The 23,310-nt window shown below is 44.8% G+C and overlaps 1 protein-coding gene across 2 annotated transcripts in view; it reads right to left on the bottom strand.

Annotated features, from left to right (window-relative positions):
• The window catches only part of hipk3a (homeodomain interacting protein kinase 3a), a 231,588-nt gene extending 211,125 nt beyond the window's left edge, over positions 1-20,463 (bottom strand). For both annotated transcript variants that reach the window (XM_067994213.1, XM_067994214.1), the window contains exon 1: positions 20,372-20,463. In XM_067994213.1, the coding sequence (XP_067850314.1) occupies positions 20,372-20,396 (25 nt within the window). In that variant the 5' untranslated portion in view covers positions 20,397-20,463. The remainder of the gene's footprint in view (positions 1-20,371) is intronic.
• Between the last annotated feature and the right edge of the window lie 2,847 nt (positions 20,464-23,310).

Here is a 23,310-nt window from a genome sequence, read left to right as displayed (position 1 = left end):
CAGCAATAGTTCTGCCATTAAGACCACCCTTAAAACCCATCTCTTTGACCAGGTTTGCTCACCCCCCTCTCCGCTAATATCCCTTATTTGGCTAACCAACCATAATAGTCTGATTACGCATCCATGGAGCATCGAGACATTTTTCTATGTAAAAGGCACTATATAAATGCAGGTAGTTCTTTGTTACTATATCCAGACATTGGCATTTTTGCTTCGCCCTCCCCTTCACTTTTTCTATAAAGCCCAAGATGGGAATAGCCAATCAGGACAAAATATTTGGCCAGTGCAGTCGCAAACAAATTCCCCACAGAATCATGCTCAACGTCAAGCTGCTGCATATCCAGTTTATAATGTGGAATTCTAATTTCTGAGCAGAGGGGTCTCCATTGCTTCTCCTTCCTGCAGTACATCCTGCATACAAGGTTTCAGTCCACTGCTTCTCCTTCCTGCAGAACATCCTGCATACAACGCTGTAGTCCATTGTTTCTCCTTCTTGCATACAAGGTTGTCGTACACTGCTTCTCCTTCCTGCAGTACATCAAGCATACAAAACTGCAATCCACTGCTTCTCCTTCCCGCAGTACATCAAGCATACACAGTTGCATTCTGCTGCTTCTCCATCCTGCATTCTTGCATCAGTCCACATCTTGAGATGCACAAACCCCGACATTCCCATTACCCTATCCTCTTCAAGCTCTCGCTCTTTGTACCTCAGAGATCAATTCCAAGCCACTTCAAAATTCTTCCTCTCAAATCCCTCAAAAGCCTCACCTTGCCCCACCCTCCTGGTCTCCCCCTGCCTTAAGGTGCCCAACTTGCACCTTTCACTCCTTTAACATTGGCCTCCCACTCCCAAAATTGATGGCCACTCATTCAGCCACTATGCAACTTGTCCTCTTGATTTCCCAGTCTGCTTCCCTCCACAATCCAACCTCCATTCCTGCTTTTGAAAACTTCCCCAAAACATTTCTCCTCTTCCACCGTATCTTTGGTTGATCACCACCCCCACCCACCCCCCACCCCTCCCGAACCCTCTCGTTTTTTCCTTTTCCCCTCCTACTTGACATCCACTATTCTTTCCACCTAATGCAAATATTTTGAGATGTCTTCCGGCACATGAATAACACTATTGAAATGAAAGCTCTTGCACGTTCTGGACAGAATAATCTCTCAGTGGCTCTTTAGTTGTTTTACTTTGGACTTTGACAGAATTTTGCCTTCAGAATTATTTCCCAAATTGGGTCCTATCCAGGATGCAGTGCAGGGAGAATAAAAAAGTTGTGTCTCATCCTTCACCGCCCGTGGAGAACTGCATTTAGTACATCTACAATCGAACCCAATGGTTTTCAGCTTACCCTCACCTCCACATTAAAGCAAATACACTATCAAACTCCAGCTGGCCGTGTTAAACATTGCAGAAAAATAAGGGCAACACTTGAGTGCACAAGCAAATAAGAACAGGTGGAGAGAAATAAACCACCATAATATATGTTTAGAAACAGAAAACCAAAAGAAACGGGATACCCTCTCCCGCTAGTCTATCACAAACTCAACTACCTCAAAATTCTCCTGGTCCGCGTGTTTAAGAGTTTGGTTGCCTCAGTCTTCGAACCTAGTCTTGATGGCCAGTACTACAAAGCCTGCTCAGTGTGTGGAGTGAAGACTAGCTCATTTCTTTACCACATGGAGATCCAAGGATGTTCCTGATGCAATCAGCACTGTCGTGAGATAGAAGCCACACAGACCAAACACATCGGCTCTCTTGTCAAGGACTTTCGATGAGATCATAAAATACTTTTGTTTCTTAAATCCAAAGTAAATACTGCCCTTCAACTGCTGCTGCTTTCCCCACAGCTAGATGATCAGTCAATCCTATAATCAGAACTAGGCTCGGAGACGCTCACTGAGGGCCTCAGCCACCATTCCCATTACAGTTGGCAGCGAGGCATTATTGGCATGCTATGAAAGCCCTTTGTATAGGAAACATGCGAGAACCTATAAATCAGGCACATTCCGATTCCACAGTTAAAGCTCCGCCAGCCCATAGCAGAGATAGTATAGTAAAACTGGATCCTTTTACATCTCAAGGAAGGATAAAGACACAGAATTCTATACATTGTACAGATTGTCCCCGGGACACATTTCTGGAGGAGGAAAGTGGTAGAAGAACACAAAATTGCCAGACTTGAACAGAACAGAAATGATTTGACTGAATTGGCTGTAATTAGAGGTCTTCGACGTGCACAACTGAGATAGAGAAGTCGTCTCGCTCCAAACGTAAATGTCCTTCCAGCGCTGTTTGTTGAGGTTTCAAGTTTTGTGAACTGGGAGGAAAAGTTTGTTTTTAACAGCCCAGTTCCTTTACTTCCTACCTGCACTTCAACAGCACTTCAGTAGACCTGACTGTGGGGTCTGGCAGTATAAAGCAGAGAAGATAAAACCGGATACAGTTGTAGACTTCTCTATACGAATGCAGCCATGATGGTTTACTGAACTGACAAATGCATTTCCAAGTGAGGTCCTGAGGAAAAAGTAGCAGGCACAGCTTTCAGGACAAGTCTGCAGCAGACAGGAGGAGCATGCTGCAGAGATCAGATATCAGTTAGGATTGAACTGTGGCCTACTGCAGAGCAACTGGCTAAAAGGGAACAGTAACCCCCTCTCCTCCTCAACAGGATTGTGCCGACACCTTCACCTGTACTAACATTTAAGGAAATTACCACAGGATTTTTGTTTTGAGGGCTGGGGAGGAGATGCTGAGTCAGCGAAATTCGTCCTTTTCGTAAGTCAGGAATGTACATCAAAGCTGCTTTTAAAATCTTTGGGATTTTTTCCTGGGATTCACCCTTCCGCTGCTGAATAACCAAACATTCCATTGAGAAGCACTTCAAGGATTAAAAAAAACTCCTCTCCTGCAGTGGGAAAAATTCAAAGGGTGAATTTGGCACTGGCCTCCACGCTCGATTCTCCAATCTGCACACGCCTGTCATGCAAAGATTGTTGCCGGGAGCACAGCCCCGCAAAACCTGCCCTCAAATGCCTAAGTCAGAAGGTCGTGGGTTCAAGCCCCACTCCAGAGACTCAAGCACAAAATGTGGGCTAGTACTCTCAGTGCAGTACTGAGGGAACACTGTACTGTTGGAGGTGCCGCCTTTCGGCTGAGACATTGAACTGAGGCCCCCATCTGCCCTCTCAGGTGGCACTATTTTGAAGAAGAGTAAGGGAATTCTCCCCTGGTGTTCTGGCCAATATTAATCCCTCAACCAACACCACAAAACAGATTGTCTGGTCATTATCTCATTGCTGTTTGTGGGATCTTGCTGTGCTCTAATTGGCTGTCGTGTTTCCTACATTACAACAGTGCCTACACTTCAAAAATACTTCATTGGCTGTAAAGCGTTTTGGGACGTCCTGAGGTCATGAAAGGCGCTGTGCAAATGCAAGTTCTACCTTTATTTAACTGATGCATTTACTCACCTACATTGGAAATGCAAGAGGGTTTTCATCACTGGCATGAACAATTAGTGCTCATATCGCAGACGAATAATACCGCAAGGGGGCACTGAAGTGTCATCAGCAGCTCCCTCAGCTACACCAGCAACAGACTAACTCACCGTGAGCACAGCCACAGGAGATCGAGCAGTATATTAAAAAAAACATTTAACAAGACAACAATCTTTGCTCATCTGAATTTGGGCTGTGGACAACACAGGCAGGGCAGCATTTATTGCCCATCCTTACTGGCCCTGAGGCCATTAAGAGTGAACCGCGTGTAGTCGTGTGTCGGCTAGATTGAGTTGGCGTGGCTGGTTCCCAACAACTCGCCTGGTCACTGTTTCTGGTACTAGCTTGCAAATTATCATATGTTTTTCTAATTCAATTTTACAACTTGCCACGAACTAGGATGCTGATCCAGTACCATGACTGCCGTACTCCTCCCTGAATTCTCTCAGTGTTGAAATCAAGACTGATTACACCAGCTACTACTCTTTCTCCTTACTTCCCTCCCTTCCACAATCTACAGACTATTAGAATCCAAGCTTGATGTTGCCTGATCACTCTCCCTCGATTTACCTCACCTTCTATCCTAGTCATTTCAAACAGTGTGCATGCAGCCCTGCAAAATGGCCCCGTGGCCCTTCATTCTAGATATATAAAAAAACTATCAAAAACAGCTGCAAGCACATTTGATAATATACCGGTAAGCTATAAGCATTATAACTCATCTCTACTCCAAACATAAAATCGTTCTTTTTCCTCTTCCCTAATCCACGAGACAATCCTAGGCCTGCCCTGGAGACCGGCTACCTCAGCACAGACGAGAGATCAAAACTAGTATCCTCCTAGTCTGTAGGACTCAGATGGAGACTTTACCTCTCAGCCACCAGGACAGAACTGTAACATTTTATAAGCCCTCTTGCAGCCCGCCTTGCACTCCCGACCGAAAGTAAACGACAAGCAGAAAGATGCTCAGAGTCTGCTTTTCCGCATATCTGCATATCGCAAGCAGCCGGCGACACCGTGATTCTCTGAGGACAGATCCTACCATCGGCACTGCTTTACTAAAGTGCAGCCTGGTGGGAACCTGAGCCTGTAGCAACAGTTCAGCCGGCTGCGAAAGAGCAGGAGCAGCTAAAAATCAAACGGCAATCAACTGCATCTGAAATAAAGCTCAAATGATTTTCCAACCCCCGGCAACAAGGCAATTTTGGAATTTTACTATTTTCAACCTCTTCCTGCCTAGTCTGTAGCTACTGCCACAATGTCATGGCTGCAAACAGGTGTGCAACAGTAGCCCAGTGTGAATCTCACTTCTATTTTAACATTCGTTTTCTTGGGAAACACCTGGCCTCGACACATTAGCCTTGCCTGCCCAGCCCTGCCCGCCCCCCCCCCCACACCTCATCAACAGCACAGTAGTGAGATGGGAGAGCAACGCAGGGCACAGGCCCTTATCCCACTATTAAGCGATACACTGGAGCCCTCAAACATGGCTTTATTTGTGTAACTAGCCATCAGGAGCCAAGGTAGTCACTCTGTGGCCTACTGCTGTTCGAATGCAGTTGGGCTTGATAATTAACTGTTAATAATCACACACACCTGTAACTAACTGGCTGGAGACACTGACCCAACTGAAACCCTCTGACCAATCTTCAAGAAAAGGAGCTTTACATCAGCTGGCCTTTCGAACAGTTTGGATATAAGTTTAAACATTTAGATGCTTATATGCCCTGAAAATAAACAAATAAAACAGCTGCCTTCAGCAATCTGCACACTAAAAAGTTTTTCACAAGCTTCAGAGGGAAAACTAAACCAAATACTAGTTGCCGATCAGGTTTATTATCCATTGGTTTCAGTTCATTGGTGCAGAAGAACGTCCGCAACTGTTTAATAAATATTCCAATCACTTCTCAAAATGTCTGAACTAAGGTTTCATTTACACTCCAACTGCAGGGTCAGTGTGCAATCATTTCACTTCACACTGGCATTTAGTTGCAGTGTAAATCTGGAGTCAGGAGCTGATCTGACTCAATCTGAGCCAAGTGAGGGCAGAGTCCCAGGAGCAGTCAGGTTGGGCCTTGACTCCAGATTCACAGTGCAACAGCTTAGCATTAGAAGTGAAACCACTTCACCTGCTACAGTTGTGGCATAAAAGCGGCCTCATTGCTCCTCGCTTTACAGTATAACTCCCGTCACAGTGCTCATGAAAGAGGATAATATGAAGACAAACTGATTTTAAAAAACAGCAAAAACCATAGGACTTTCTAAAACTTCCCACCATGCTCAGCGGGTTGACAACAAACAGACTGGCCGGCTATATGCATGGGGAAAGAGTTACAATCACATTTAACTCTGCAAAATATTACATATGGGAAAGGGAACTTGCATTTGGATAGAATTACATAGAATTTACAGCACAGAAACAGGCCATTAGGCCCAAATGGTCTATGCTGGTATTTTAGCAAGTTCCACATTCTAACCACTCTCTGGGTAAAGAAGTTTCTCCTGAATTCCTTATCGGAATGTGGAACTTACTGGCACATAGAATAGTTGAGGCGAATAGCATTGATGCATTTAAGGGGAAGCTAGAAAAGCACATGAGGGAGAAAGGAATAGAAGGATGCTGACAGGGTTAGATGAGGTAGAGTGGGAGGACACTGGCATGAACCTGTTTCTGTGCTGTAAATTCTATGTAATTAACTCTGCAAAATATTATGTTGGGGCAAGAAATGGAACTTGCATTTATAAAGCAGCTTAGCACTTCCTCAGGACTTTCTAAAGCATTTAAAATTAACAGATTGTCTTCAATACGGCAGTCGTTGCTGGTATGTAGGGAACAGGATATGGGAGTGTAGTGGTTATGGTACTGGACTAGCAACCTAGAAATTGTAAGTTGAATTCCTACCTTGATCAAGTTGTGAAGTTGAATTCAATAAATCTGGTCATTTGTGGGCTTGTGCAAGCTGGATTGTTGGGGAAAAAAAATCCAGGAAGAGAACTTGGTGTTTCTACACGTGACTAAATGTGGCCTTACCAGCATTGCCCACATTCTGAGAATTAAACCAAACCTTCAGTTTGCGCACAGCAAGGTCCAACTTTCTTTTTTGGGGTGGCATTGGTTTGCTCAAGTCCTGCGACTTGAACCCACAACCTGACTTGGAGCAAGAGTGCTACCACTGAGTCAAGCTACCACTCAATCTGTTGAGAGATTTGATTGGATCTAACTTAATGTTACATTGTCACTAATTAAATCACAGGTTAATTACTTGAAAGTGGCTGTTTCAAGCGAAGTAGAGCAGGGGGTTGCTCATTGGGAATGGGACAAAATTCAGGATGTCAAACATTTCATTGGAACTCAATGTCAGAGGATTGTAGGTAAGAATCAGTAATAAAGAAAAAAGAACCTGCATTTACATGGCACCTTTCTCGACCTCAGGACTTCCCAAAGCGCTTTGCAGCCAATGAAGTACTTCTGAAGTATAGTCACTGTTGTAATGTAGGAAATGTGGCAGCTAATTTGCGTACAGGAAGGTCCCACATTGGCACTGGAGTGGCACTTGACCCCACAACTTTCTGACGCAGAGATAGGAGTGCTACCACTGAGCTACGGCTGACAACATACACTTTATGGGGCGTTTTCACACCATATTTTCTGAGAGGCAATCTTCAAATTGATGGAAGAACAAGATTTTTAATTATTAAATGAAAATTCACAATGGGATTAATTTATTTTTCTCAATTTCCCATAATCTTTTCTGCGCCTTTAAGCCCATTGGAACAACAACAACTTGCATTTATATAGCGCATTTAATGTAGTGAAATGTCCCACGGCGCTTCACAGCGGATATGGGGTCTGGAACTCATCTCAGGATCAAATAGGATGCCAAGGTTGTAAATGGTCTGGTTCAGCCTCAGACAGCAATAAAACCTCAAAACAGTTGTAAAGGGAGGAAAAAAGCACCATAACAACTTTAGCAGAAAGGTTAACTTAATTTTTCTACAGAATGAAACTTGATGAGACACATCAGTTTTCCCTGACTTTGTAAATACAGGGCCTCACACCATTTTGGTTGTATTGGAGAAGTATCAAGGATGCACACGGGATCAAAGAAAATCCTAACCTCCCTCTAAATCACGGCAAATATCCGAGAGGGTTAAATAAAATGCCCACATGGAGGGATTAGCCACGTATTCCACTGACAATGGATGTTTCTTTTATGTTCTACTAAAACATATTACATTCATGTACTGATCTCTCAATGAGGAACTCTAGAAGCAAAGGATAATCAGCGAACACTTCAACACTCGATAGCAGATGCAGAATAAATAGATTTCAGTGAGTGCGGCAAAGTGGCCAACAGCTTGCAGACAATAATTCGAATATTCCCACCAGTATTTCCATTTTATAGGCATGTTAGTCCAGGCAAGGATGAGCAGAGCTCATCTGTGCATTCCAGCCTGTCTGCAGCCCGATTGTGCTTTAACCAGAAACACAAGGTACGGCAACAGGCACGTAGGTTGGCCATCCAGTTGTCACTCAAGCTAACCAAACGTTATCGAGTGTAGGGAGATGAAATAGGCTGCAGTAGGAAATCTAGGGGCATATTTTCCAACTTTTTTTTTATTCGTTCACGGGATGTGGGCGTCGCTGGCGAGGCCGGCATTTATTGCCCATCCCTAATTGCCCTCGAGAAGGTGGTGGTGAGCCGCCTTCTTGAACCGCTGCAGTCCGTGTGGTGACGGTTCTCCCACAGTGCTGTTAGGAAGGGAGTTCCAGGATTTTGACCCAGCGACAATGAAGGAACGGCGATATATTTCCAAGTCGGGATGGTGTGTGACTTGGAGGGGAACGTGCAGGTGGTGTTGTTCCCATGTGCCTGCTGCTCTTGTCCTTCTAGGTGGTAGAGGTCGCGGGTTTGGGAGGTGCTGTCGAAGAAGCCTTGGCGAGTTGCTGCAGTGCATCCTGTGGATGGTGCACACTGCAGCCACAGTGCGCCGGTGGTGAAGGGAGTGAATGTTTAGGGTGGTGGATGGGGTGCCAATCAAGCGGGCTGCTTTATCTTGGATGGTGTCGAGCTTCTTGAGTGTTGTTGGAGCTGCACTCATCCAGGCAAGTGGAGAGTATTCCATCACACTCCTGACTTGTGCCTTGTAGATGGTGGAAAGGCTTTGGGGAGTCAGGAGGTGAGTCACTCGCCGCAGAATACCCAGCCTCTGACCTGCTCTCGTAGCCACAGTATTTATGTGGCTGGTCCAGTTAAGTTTCTGGTCAATGGTGACCCCCAGGATGTTGATGGTGGGGGATTCGGCGATGGTAATGCCGTTGAATGTCAAGGGGAGGTGGTTAGACTCTCTCTTGTTGGAGATGGTCATTGCCTGGCACTTATCTGGCGCGAATGTTACTTGCCACTTATGAGCCCAAGCCTGGATGTTGTCCAGGTCTTGCTGCATGCAGGCTCGGACTGCTTCATTATCTGAGGGGTTGCGAATGGCACAGGTCGCATACGCCTGTTTAATGCAGTCCCATCTGGACGTTGTTTTAATGATGCCATTAGTCCTTTCAGAGCCTACATTATAAAAGCGAGGAAGAGGGATTTCGTTCAAGTATGTTATGAACCCAAACAAAGCAGCTCCAGTTCAAAAATATATCCCCCAATGTCAAGTTCTTCCAATATAAAATAAATAATACGTTTTCAAAAAAAAATCAGGATGCTTTGTGCTAGTTGCCATGCAATTTGAGGTAATTAGAAAGCTGTGCACATGATTGACTTATACACTAGCATAGACGCATTTAAGGGGAAGCTAGATAAACAGAAGAGGGAGAAAGGAAAAGAAGGTTATACTGATGGGGTTAGATGAAGTAGAGAGAGAGGAGACTCGTGTGGAGCATGGACCTGTTGGGCAGAATGGCCTGTTCCTATGCTGTACATTCTATGTTATATATACACACACATACATACACACACTGTGACAATGTACTTCCAAAAGATAAACCAAATGTTAAGTAGGCTCATAAAGTTAGTGATCAAACTGAGAATCAGAAAGGGTCCAGAGACACCATTTTACACACTGACATAATAAAAGAACATGCTTAATAACCATTCATCTTTTCTTAAAAACAGAAAACACTGGAAATGCTCAGCAGGTCAGGTAGCACCTGTGAAGAAAGAAACAGAGTTAATGTTTCAGGTCGATGACCTTTCGTCAGAACTGGAGGAAGTTTGAGATTTAAAAGTTTTTAAGCATTTACAGAGCCAGAAAGGGGGGTGGGGGTGGAAAGAACAAAAGGGAAGATCTGTGATAAGGTGGAGGGCAGGAGTGATTAAATGACAAAAGGGACGATGGTGCAAGGCAAGGAGGGTGGTAATCGGACAAGTTAAGAAACAAAAGATGGGTCCAGACGAGCTGTAAATGGCATCAGAACCTTAGCAGCACCTGCTGTCTGAAAAAATAGCAGCAGTGGTTATGATCTGAAGTTATTGAAATCTATGTTGAGTCTGGAAGGTTGTAACGTACCTAACTGAAAGATGAGGTGCTGTTCCTCGAGCTTATGCTGAGCTTCATTAGAACAGTGTAAGAGGCCAAGGACAGAGGGGTCAGAGTAGGAGTGAGACGGGAATTAAAACGGCAAGCAGCGATCAACCAATCTTCGTTTGGCCTCCCCAGTGTAGAGGAGACCGCATTATATGCAGTATACTAAATTGAAAGAAGTACAAGTAAATTGCTGTTTCATCTGGAAGGAGTGTTTGGGGCCTTGGACAGTGGGAAGGGAGGATGGTGAAAAGCGGGTGTTGCATCGCCTGCACTCGCACAAGAAGGTGCCTTGGCAAGGACAGTGGGTGTTGGGGGGTGATGGAGGAGTGCATCAGGGTGTCACAGAGGGAATGGTCCCTTCAGAATGCCGAAAGGGGAGAAGATGCGTTTGGTAGTGGCATTGCGCTGGAGATGGCGGAAATGGCGGAGGGTGATACATTGAATGTGGAGGCTGGTGTGGTGTAAGGTGGGAGCGGGATCCTATCATTCTTCTGGGAGGGTGGGGAAGGGGTGTGGGCAGAAGTTCAGGAAATAGGACAGACACGGTCAAGGGCCCTGTCAACCACAGCGGAGGGGAATCCTCGGATGAGGAAAACGGAACACATATAAGAGGCACTGGTATTGTGGTATCATCACAACAGATCCGACGGAGACGGAGAAACTGGGAGGATGGAATAGAGGCCTTACAGGAAGTGAGGTGGCATGAAATCTAATCAAGGTAGCTGTGGGAGTCGGTGGGCTTATAGTAGGTATTGGTTGACAGCCTATCCCCAGAAATGGAGATAGAGAAGTCGAGGAAGGGAAGGGAAGAGTCGGAGATGGACCATGTGAAGGAGAGGAAGGGGTGGAAATTGGAAGCAAAGTTGATGAGATTTTCCAATTTTCATCTTTCGATTAGGCACTTTACAACCTTCCGGACTCAACATTGATTTGAATAACTTCAGATAATAACCACTGCTCCCATTTTTTCCAGACAACAGGTGCTGGTAATGGTTCTGCTGCTGCCATTCACAGCTCCTCTAACACATCTTTTGTTTCTTTACTTGTCCCAATACCACCTCCTTTTGCCTTGCACCATCATCCCTTTTTTCATTTAATAACTCCTGGCCTCCACCCGATTTTGTTCTTCCCCTCACCCCTTTCCCTGGCGCTGTACTTGCTTAAAAACTGATAAATCTCAAACTTCCTCCAGTTCTGACGAAGGGTCATCGACCTGAAACGTTAACTCTGTCTCTCTCCACAGATGCTGCCTGACCTGCTGAGTATTTCCAGCATTTTCTGTTTTTATTTCAGATTTCCAGTATCCGCAGTATTTTGCTTTTCAATCATTTTTTCTTTCCTGGATTCCTAAATTTCACACTGATGAGACATTTTCTGTCTGCGCACTGATCTCATAACGTTCCTGCTCTCTACTTGGGAAAGGAGTGTGACCAGGACACAAACTGCCTGTTAAACTGACCTCTATCCCTGGAACAAGTGCCAATGCAAACACCGCAAAAAAAAGCACCACTCCAAAATAAATTATGTCTGTCCCAGATACTTCGCATCTCAAAAAAAACCCCATTCAATCGCCCACCTCACAGCCCCAAACCACCAGGACATTCAAATCAGCTTTCTTTTGCCCACTCGCTAATTCACACAGTTACCCACATTCAGGGTCCCCTATGCAGAATATCCAAACCATTCATTCACAAATCCCAGCACTTTGAAGGCACCATGTTAAAGGGCCGTTGTGACAAGATGAAAGGAACAGGCACAACACTGACTGGTTAGTCAAGCATGCAGTATCGCCTTGTCATTTAGTAAATTTGGGTGCTTTCCCATCTTTACTACTCTATTGTACAAAAGACAGACTTTGAACCAACCATAGGCAGGCAAGCTCAGTCTACCGACTTTAACACTGCCCCTACCGTTCTATGAAATGCAAGTACTTTAATGGGAAGCTAGATGAGTACATGGCGGAGAAAGGAATAGGTTATGCTTACATAGAATTATATAGAATGTACAGCACAGAAACAGGTCATTCGACCCAATAGGTCCATGCCGGTGTTTATGCTCCACATGAGCCTCCTCCCTCCCTACTTCATCTAACTCTATCAAGGTACCCTTCTATTCCTTTCTCCCTCATGTGCTTATCAAGCTTCCCCTTAAATGTATCTATGCTAGTCGGCTCAACAACTACTTGTGGTAGCGAATTCTACATTCTGACCACTCTCTGGGTAAAGATATTTCTCCGGAGATCCCTATTGGATTTATTAGTGACTATCTTATATTCATGGCCCCCATTTCTGGTCTCCCCCGCAAGTGGAAACATCTTCTCCACATCTACCCTATCAAACCCTTTTATAATCTTAAAGACCTCTGTCAGGTCACCCCTCACTTTTCTTTTCTAGAGAAAAGAGTACCAGCCTGCTCAATCAGTTATGGTATCATCCTAATAATTTTTTTTGCACTTTCTCCAATGCCTCTATATCCTTTCTATAATATGGAGACCAGAACTTTTCACAGTACTCCAAAGTGTGGTCGAACCAAGGTTCCATACAAGTTTAACATAACTTCTCTGCTTTTAAATTATATCCCTCCAGAAATAAACCCCAGTGCTTGGTTTGCTTTTTTTTTTAAATAGCCTTATTAACCTGCATCCCTATTTTTAGTGATTTGAGTATCTGTACCCCAGATCCCTCTGCTCCTGTACCCCATTTAGACTCTTATTGTCCAAGCAGTATGTCGCCTCCTTATTCTTCCGACCAAAAAGTAATCCTTACACTCATCTATATTGAAATTCATTTGCCAATTACACACCCATTCTGCAATTTATTAATATCTTCCTGTATTTTGTCGCAGTCCTCCTTGGTATTAACTATATAGCCCAATTTGGTATCGTCCGCAAATTTTCAAATTGAACTTCCGATTCCCGAGTCCAAATCGTTTAAGTAAATGGTGAACAACAGTGGTCCCAGCACCAATCCTTGTAGAACACCAATCCCACTTTTTGCCAGTCTGAGTAACTACCTTTAACCCCTAATCTCTGTTTTCTGTTTTGTAACCAGCTTGCTATCCATTCTGCTACTTATCCCCTAACTCCACATGCTCTGACCTTAAGTCATGAGTCCACTACGCGGTACCTTATCGAGGGCCTTTTCAAAATCCAAATATATTACATCTACAATATTTATTTTTATTCGCTCACTGGATGTGGGGGTCGCTGGCGAGGCCGGCAATTATTGCCCATCCCTAATTGCCCTCGAGAAGGTGGTGGTGAGCCACCTTCTTGAACCACTGCAGTTCGTGTGGTGAAGATTCTCTCACAGTGCTGTTAGGAAGGGAGTTCCAGGATTTGGACCCAGCGACGATGAAGGAACGGCGATATATTTCCAAGTCGGGATGGTGTGTGACTTGGAGGGGAACGTGCAGGTGGTGTTGTTCCCATGCGCCTGCTGCTCTTGTCCTTCTAGGTGGTAGAGGTCGTGGGTTTGGGAGGTGCTGTCGAAGAAGCCTTGGCGAGTTGCTGCAGTGCATCCTGTGGATGGTACACACTGCAGCCACAGTGCGCCGGTGGTGAAGGGAGTGAATGTTTGTGGTGGTGGATGGGGTGCCAATCAAGCGGGCTGCTTTGTCCTGGATGGTGTCGAGCTTCTTGAGTGTTATTGGAGTTGCACTCATCCAGGCAAGTGGTGAGTATTCCATCACACTCCTGACTTGTGCCTTGTAGATGGTGGAAAGACTTTGGGGAGTCAGGAGGTGAGTCACTCGCCGCAGAAAACCCAGCCTCTGACCTGCTCTTGTAGCCACAGTATTTATATGGCTGGTCCAGTTAAGTTTCTGGTCAAGGTGACCCCCAGGATGTTGATGGTGGGGGATTCGGTGATGGTAATGCCGTTGAATGTCAAGGGGAGGTGGTTAGACTCTCTCTTGTTGGAGATGGTCATTGCCTGGCACTCGTCTGGCACGAATGTTACTTGCCACTTATGCGCCCAAGCCTGGATGTTGTCCAGGTCTTGCTGCATGCGGGCTCGGACTAGTTCATTATCTGAGGAGTTGCGAATGGAACAGAACACTGTGCAATCATCAACGAACATCCAACAACCACTACCATCTTCCTTTGTGCTAGGTATGACTCCAGCCACTGGAGAGTTTTCCCCCTGATTCCCATTGACTTCAATTTTACTAGGGCTCCTTGGTGCCACACTCGGTCAAATGCTGCCTTGATGTCAAGGGCAGTCACTCTCACCTCACCTCTGGAATTCAGCTCTTTTGTCCATGTCCTGGTGGAACCCAAACTGAGCATCGGTGAGCAGGTTATTGGTAAGTGACGCTTGAAAGCACTGTCGACGACACCTTCCATCACTTTGCGGATGATTGAGAGTAGACTGATGGGGCGGTAATTGGCCGGATTGGATTTGTCCTGCTTTTTGTGGACAGGACATACCTGGGCAATTTTCCACATTGTCGGGTAGATGCCAGTGTTGTAGCTGGACTGGAACAACTTGGCTCGAGGCGCAGCTAGTTCTGGAGCAGAAGTCTTCAGCACTACAGCCGGGATGTTGTCGGGGCCCATAGCCTTTGCTGTATCCAGTGCATTCAGCCGTTTCTTGATATCATGTGGAGTGAATCGAATTGGCTGAAGACTGGCTTCTGTGATGGTGGGGATATCGGAAGGAGGCCGAGATGGATCATCTATTCGGCACTTCTGGCTGAAGATGGATGCAAACGCTTCAGCCTTGTCTTTTGCACTCACGTGCTGGACTCCACCATCATTGAGGATGGGGATGTTTGCAGAGCCTCCTCCTCCCGTTAGGTGTTTAATTGTCCACCACCATTCACGACTGGATGTGGCAGGGCTGCAGAGCTTTGATCTGATCTGTTGGTTGTGGAATCGCTTAGCTCTGTCTATAGCATATTGCATCCGCTGTTTAGCATGCATGTAGTCCTGAGTTGTAGCTTCACCAGGTTGGCACCTCATTTTTAGGTATGCCTGGTGCTGCTCCTGGCGTGCTCTTCTACACTCCTCATTGAACCAGGGTTGATCCCCTGGCTTGTTGGTAATGGTAGAGTGAGGAATATGCCAGGCCATGAGGTTACAGAAAGGGTACGGTAGCATAGCGGTTATGTTACTGGACAAGTAATCCAGAGGCCTGGATTAATAATCCAGAGTCATGAATTCAAATCCCGCCACGGCAGTTGGGGAATTTAAATTCAATTAATTAAATTCATTAAATAAAATCTGGAATTAAAATACTAGTATTAGTAATGGTGGCCATGAAACTACCGGATTGTCGTAAAAACAAATCTGGTTCACTAATGTCCTTTAGGGAAGGAAACCTGCCGTCCTTACCCGGTCTGGCCTATATGTGACTCCAGACCCACAGCAATGTGGTTGATTCTTAATTGCCCTCTAAAATGGCCTAGCAAGCCACTCAGTTGTAAAATCTCGCTAAAAAAAGTCACAATAAGAATAAAACCAGACGGACCACCCGGCATCGGACACGACAAAGGCAAACCAAGCCCAGTCGACCCTGCAAAGTCCTCCTCACTAACATCTGGGGACTGTGCCAAAATTGGGAGAGCTGTCCCACAGATTAGTCAAGCAACAGCCTGACATAGCCATACTCACAGAATCATACCTTTCAGCCAACGTCCCAGGCTCTTCCATCACCATTCCTGGGTATGTCCTGTCCCACCGGCAAGACAGACCAACCAGAGGTGGCGGTACAGTGATATACAGTCAGGAGGGAGTCGCCCTGGGAGTAATCAACATTGACTCCGGACCCCATGAAATCTCATGGCATCAGGTCAAACATGGGCAAGGAAACCTCCTGCTGATTACCACCTACCGCCCTCCCTCAGCTGATGAATCAGTCCTCCTCCATATTGAACACCACTTGGAGGAAGCACTGAGGGTAGCAAGGGCACAGAATGTACTCTGGGTGGGGGACTTCAATGTCCATCACCAAGAGTGGCTCTGTAGCACCACTACTGACCGAGCTGGCCGAATCCTGAAGGACATAGCTGCCAGACTGGGCCTGCGGCAGGTGGTGAGCGAACCAACACGAGGGAACAACTTACTTGACCTCGTCCTCACCAACCTGTCGCAAATGCATCTGTCCATGACAGTATTGGTAGGAGTGACCACCGCACAGTCTTCATGGGGACGAAGTCCCGTCTTCGCACTGAGGACACCATCCAACGTGTTGTGTGGCACTACCACCGTGCTGTGTGGCACTACCACCGTGCTGTGTGGCACTACCACCGTGCTGTGTGGCACTACCACCGTGCTGTGTGGCACTACCACCGTGCTAAATGGGATAGATTCAGAACAGATCTAGCAGCTCAAAACTGAGCATCCATGAGGCGCTGTGGGCCATCAGCAGCAGCAGAATTGTATTCCAGCACAATCTTGTCTACCCTTTCTGTTACTTCTTCAAAGAATTTGGTACGGTTCAAGGATGATCTTCCCTTTTGAAATCCGTGCTAACTATTCTTTATTATATTTTCGGTTTCCAGATGTTTTTCTATTACATTTTTGAGTAAGGCTTCCATTATCTTTCCTACCACATATGTTAAGCTAATTGGTCTATAGTTCCCTGGACTGCCTATCTCCCTTTTTAAATATAGGAATCACATTAACTGATCAGGTTAGATGAAGTAGGGTGGGAGGAGGCAGGTATGAACCATAAACGCCAGCATAGACCAGTTGGGCCGAATGGCCTGTTTCTGTGCTGTACATTCTTTGTAGTTCTATGTAAAACACAGACTCGATTAAAGTGCGGATCCAGTATGCAGACATACACATTATCTGTCCCAAATGAAAGAAGGTGCTACACGACACGGGACCCTGACACCCGCTTATAGCATTTCTCAAATAGGCTGGTATTTTCACATGCAAACAAACAAATGGTGCTACGGAAAGAGGCTCCTTCTTTTAAAGCAAGTTTCAGCATCAGAATCTTTTGTCAAAGTCAAACAACGACAAAACAAAGTCATCAAAAACCTGATTAATGCAAGGAATGCCAATAAGAAACAAACCCAGAGGCTGCAGCGGTCTGGGCACTTCAGCCATGTTAATCAGCTCCTTAGTTGGAAACGTGCAAAAAGGGCAAGAAAAGGCGAGCACATCACCCTATCTGTTAAAGCTTGCAACTTCGAGCACCACCTTTCCCAATCGTTAGCAATGCCAACTCTATGGAAGGGAAAAACACCATAACAAAAAAAGCATGTGGCCAATTTCAGGAAAAACTCTGGGAAATTCCTCCCCAATTTCCTAAAGCAATCGTGGAGATTATGGCCATCACTAGAAATACCTAACCTCCCCTCCCCCCTTCCCCAATATCCTGAGGAACAAAGTCCTGTACAAGGGCATCCATCGAGCCAGTTCCAAACATCACAGACTTCATATCCCATTTTACAGCTCACGCTCTTCAAGAGTACTATCTTCCAAAAGTCAACCCATCACCTTCCTGAAATTTATACCATCCTCAGCTTACACACAGTTTAAGTGGGGCAGATGGAGAATAAAAAGAAAAAAAATCTGCAAATGCTGGAAATCTGAAATAAAATTGGTAAAATGCTGGAAATATACAGGTCAATCAGCATCTGCAAAGAGAAAAGACGGGTTAACATTTCGAACATGTACACTTAAATGAAGGGCCCACACCCAAAACGTTAACCTGTCTTTTCTCTTGACTGGCCTGCTGTGTATTTCGAGCAATGTCTGATTCTATTACAGACAGGTGGCATATAGTTTGTTCCGTGGCATTAATTCAATGTACAAATGAATGTCGCTATTCCATATTAGCTGGGATTGAAGAAAGTTCGGACTACCAATTTACTGTGTATATATTCAATCAGCATTCATCACATAACAGCCTTGTGCTGCATTTGTTTTTCTAAAACAATGAAATTTGCTTGTACAGTACTATAAGTTTAATGTTCTTTTTCACTGCTCATGCAATAAGAACTGTTCAACTACAGCAAAAGACTTGCTTCTATGTACCACCTCATCACATATCTCAGGAGCGTCTGAAAGTGCTTCACTTACAACAAATTACTTTGACGTGTTGGTCGCTGTTGTTAAGTAGCCAAACTTGGCACACAAGAGCATGCAAAACAGCAACAAGGGGAACTGCCAGTTAATCTGTTTTTGGTGGGATTGGTTGAGGGAGGGAGGAATAGTGGCATGGGATCTTGAACACTCGCCTGAATCAGCAGAACGTCTCAAAGTCTCACCTGAAGGGCAGCACCTGCGGCAATGTGGCACACCCTCAGTGCTGCACTGGATTGTCAGCCAACATTACGTGATCAAGTCAGGGCAGCAAAAGCTCTGCCCTGTTCAGCTGCTGCATGACAAGTTTCTCTCATAACCTATTTCAGTCATCGTATCCTGTTCCAGTGCACCTACTAGCAACAAACTAAAATCTTTTTCAGTTATAAATACTACACTATAGTCAGTAAAACAAAAAAAACTCAACAGTGTTTATGATAACGGGTACAAACAGCAATACTCAGACTGGTAACTGCTTCAGATTTTCAGTTGATTTTCGATGTTGGATTGCTGCTCCCTGGATAGGGAGATTAAGACTCTTGGGAGGTTCACCACCCTTGACAGTTGAAGTCAACATTCCAGGCCAAGATCTGAGCGTAATCTATCCAAGCAGCTGGCACACAACAGTACAAAAGAGTAGAATCTCCCACACGAGGACTGCATCAGATTACAAAATTTCACCCCCACATCAGTTAATAAAAATAGACTGCATCGTTCAAGTAAGTGACAAGAAACCTTTACGTTTGAACTAAGTTATTAGCATCACCCCTTCCTCATCACTTGGTACAAGTCGTTATGACACTCAGAACAGGGAAAGGCTCCTTCTCGTTCTGCCCCGCCCCCCAAATATAACACATTCACAGCTCCTGAGCGCACTGTAGGATCTAGTCAGGAGTCCGCGACAAAGCGCCAGAGCACCTCAAAAGTCAGTGCAACTACTTTACAATAACTGGAGTTTAGCAGCCTTTCTGTTCACCAAGTCAATAACTGGTGTGTTAAGCTACTTTTAGATTTGGTTTAATGGGTGCTCAGGTAGAAAATGGCAACTTTTCTTTAGGGGCTGCTACAGTCAGCGTGCGAGAGCCATGTGTCGAAAGCCGGCAGCCCTAGCTCCCTACTTAGTCTAAAAAAAGCAGCTTAAGTTTCGCACAGCAAAAGAGCTGAACGAGATCTCTCTTCCTGCCTTCCCTTCCACCCTATACCTGCAGCAGTGTAACCGGGTCACCATACTTCTCTCCCCCCACCTTAGCCGCCGCTCTCCTAGCTAGCTGTGGGACATTTTCATGGCCGCCCTTCAAACCATTTCACGCTCAGCTACGGGTCAGTGAGGTAGGACTCATCCAGTCAGCTTTTTCCTCTTTCAATGAATTCAATCTACTCCATCCAATAGCCTGGCTGACAAATGATGAAAGGGCTCAAAATTCCAAATCCCACTCGAGTGGAATTTTATTTTTTTCCCTCAAATGATTATTAGAACCATAGAAATTTACAGTAGAGAAGGAAGCCCATTGTGTCTGTGCCAGATCTTTGCTAGAACAATCCAAAACTAAACCCACTGTTGTGCGCTTCCGCCCCCACCCCCACTTCCTCTGCTTCAAATGCTTATCCATTTTTCTCTCTCAAAAGATTTAATTGCATACTTTTAATTTTAGATCGTTCCTGACAGATCACTTTTTTACCCATGTGAAAGAGCGGTCACGATGGGGTTAACTGTGCAAATTTGTCTATTATCAGCATGTTACGTCTTTTGGTAACACTCTTGTTAAGGGTGACTCCACCTTACCCAAGAGAAGTACCTTGGCCTAGTATCATAGTCTTGTCGACTCCCTGTACCCAACACAAAGCTAGATAGCAAAAACTTATGGCAGATCAACAAGAAAAAGACTGAAGACCAGCAAATGAAGGATAGCAGGGAGCTGTGCTGAGAGGTCACCATACTCTCAGGTTCCAAAGTCAGTAATAAACTGCTCAAATTTTGGTTGTGCAGCTCATCGCCTTCACACTCCAAACTGCCCATCATTCTGCGCATAACAGGAACCAAGCAGATGCATAGCAGGGACAGGAGCTCCTTGGACAGTACATCGCAAAACCCACAAAACATTGTAGGAAAAAAATAAGTCAGAAAGAAGGAATAACACAGCTGAAAGCATCTCAACACTGAACAAAACATGTCACACTCGACTGATCAGTCAAACTTCACCCAGCATGAAAACAAAAGGTTTTCGTGCTCAGAACACAATCACTTTCACCCTTGACACTTGACAATGCTCATTCACAATTTGCAGTGTCCCCTACCAAAGTGGTCCATTCGGATAAACATGGTTTATCTAGCGCTCCCAGTGTCTCACTAGTACTCTTTTGGCTACGATTAACAAGTGGTTCCTCAGAGCTCTGAAGAGAAAGAAAAAAACAAACATATTGAAAAGATCATCTAAGATGGCCTGCAAATTATCTGGAATTGTCTATCATGCATTGCTGAATTGAAACAGCAAATGTCCATCCTCTTATTACAGCTTTAACACAGTGTTAACTTGTGTCAAATGGTTATATTGGTAATCAAATACAGCATTATCCACACCCCGAAATGATAGGGTCGCAGTGGAGTTTTTTTTCTGCTCACTGAATTGAAAAGCCCTTCTTTTTTCAAACAATACTCTCGCAAAAAGTCTATTTTTGGCAGCTTAATCATAACTTGGATCGATTGCATTGATAAACACGCTTTTCGAGCACTCCGTGAATATATCAGCTGACTCAACAGCATAAAAACACAAACAGACGCAGCTCTTAAAGGACAGCAGCATTTGACCAAAACATGACAGTGAGCCACGACAGATTGTGGGGACACACGGGAATGTTTTTGAAACAATAAACTGCTGGTTCAATGTTTTATAGACTCTTAAAGTAGGTCTACAAGGGGATAAAAGGCCGGGGGGGTGTCGGCAAAATCCTAAGACTTCTGTCCGTCTTTATCTATATTTTGCTGCCTTTGTTGACTTACTGCACTATTTCTTGGAAGGGGGGGGGGGGGGGGGGGGGGCGTTCCCAAACACACAGAAGTTTGAAAACAAGTGCAATATTTGGATCAATTAAACAGTATAGCAGATTAGGTCACAACTCGATGGAAATTTAGCGAAACAACTGTCATTCCAATCGCCTGGGATGCTAATAGCAACTTGATTAGGAACATAGGAACAGGAGTAGGCCATTCAGCCCCTCATGCCTGCTCCGCCATTTGATAAGATCATGGCTGATCTGTGATCTAACTCCATATACCTGCCTTTGGCCCACATCCCTTAATACCTTTGGTTGCCAAAAAGCTATCTATCTCAGATTTAAATTTAGCAATTGAGCTAGCATCAATTGCCGTTTGCAGAAGAGAGTTCCAAACTTCTACCACCCTTTGTGAGTAGAAATGTTTTCTAATCTCACTCCTGAAAGGTCTGGCTCTAATTTTTAAGACTGTGCTCCCTACTCCTAGAATCCCCAACCAGCTGAAATAGTTTCTATCTATCCACCCTATCTGTTCCCCTTAATATCTTATAAACTTTGATCAGATCACCCCTTAACCTTCGAAACTCCAGAGAATACAACCCCAATTTGTGCAATCTCTCCTCGTAATTTAACCTTTGAAGTCCGGGTATCATTCCAGTAAACCTACGCTGCACTCCCTCCAAGGCCAATATGTCCATCCGAAGGTGCGGTGCCCAGAACTGCTCACAGTACTCCAGGTGCGATCTAACCAGGATTTTGTATAGCTGCAGCATAACTTCTGCCCCCTTGTACTCCAGTCCTCTAGATATAAAGGCCAGCATTCCATTAGCCTTCTTGATTATTTTCTGCACCTGTTCATGACACTTCAATGATCTATGTACCTGAACCCCTCGGTCCCTTTGGACATCCACTGTTTTTAACTTTTTACCATTTAGAAAGTACCCTGTTCTATCCTTTTTTGATCCAAAGTGGATGACTTCACATTTGCCTACATTGAATTTCATTTGCCACAGTTTTGCCCATTCACCTAATCTATCAATATCGCTTTGTAATTTTATGTTTTCATCCACACTGCTTAAAATGCCACCAATCTTTGTGTCATCGGCAAACTTAGATATGAGACATTCTATGCCGCCTTCTAAGTCGTTAATAAATATTGTGAATAATTGTGACAGATCCCTGCGGGACTCCACTAGTCACATCCTGCCAATGTGAGTACCTACCAGTTATCCCTACTCTCTGTCGCCTTTCGCTCAGCCAACTTCCAAACCAAGTCCATACTTTTCCCTCAATTCCATGGGCTTCTATCTTAGCTAACGGTCTCTTATGTGGGACTTTATCAAATGCCTCAAGTTATGCTCAAATTTTGCACATCTGAGTCGGGTCATGGGGAAACGGGGGGGGGGGAAGAAAGTGAGCTTTTCCAGAAAGGGGAGATCGGAAGTCTCTTCCCGCAGCACTCAAGTGAGTTTCCTGGAATTGGGATCAGAAAGATCACATCTCACAAACCAAAAGCAGGAGCATACTTCAGCGTTTTGTTTATAGCATTCCTCTCTATATCCAATTGCACTGGGTCATGTAACAGACTCTCATACACATCTAACATGGTACCATCACCACACTGGCAGTAATTAATTACCATTTACAGTTTTAATTGCTTAATGAGCACAGCCATTAGTGAAAGATGTATGCTTTTTTTTTGAACAAATGCTTCACAGTAGCAATCTAATAGGACTTTTGTTGTCATGAGGGATTCCCAAATTTATCACACTGCAATTCTATTTACATCTGCAAGAGAAGTTATTAAATGGATGTTTGGATGCCAGTATAATGCATGGGCTACCTATTTATAACCAGAGTATGTCCTAAGGCAGCTTGAAATTTAAAATATACCAAAACACTGTACAGCTACATGTTGGTTTACAAAACATGTGAAATGCTCTCCCTTCCCAATCTACAGATTATATGATAAATACCACACCAGTCTGCCTCACAAAGCACATCACCCCTCTACCCAAACACACCACAAAAAGGACCAGCTCTCTCCCTAACATATGAACATACAACATTGATGGACAGGAAAAGGACCAGCTGGTCCATCAAGCCTGCCTCACATCATGATGACCAGAGCATCATAGCTAAACACTTCTTCCCAACACCTCCGCTGCTGCCATGTAATCTCCTGGGAGAGGCAAAAAACCCTGGCCAATAGTGGGGGAAAACACTCTGGAAAATTCCTCTCC

The sequence above is a fragment of the Heptranchias perlo genome, chromosome 12 (assembly GCF_035084215.1).
Source record: "Heptranchias perlo isolate sHepPer1 chromosome 12, sHepPer1.hap1, whole genome shotgun sequence".
NCBI lineage: Eukaryota > Metazoa > Chordata > Chondrichthyes > Hexanchiformes > Hexanchidae > Heptranchias > Heptranchias perlo.
The sequence above is the reverse complement of the archived record's forward strand: the minus strand, read 5'-3'. Positions and strand labels throughout refer to the sequence as shown.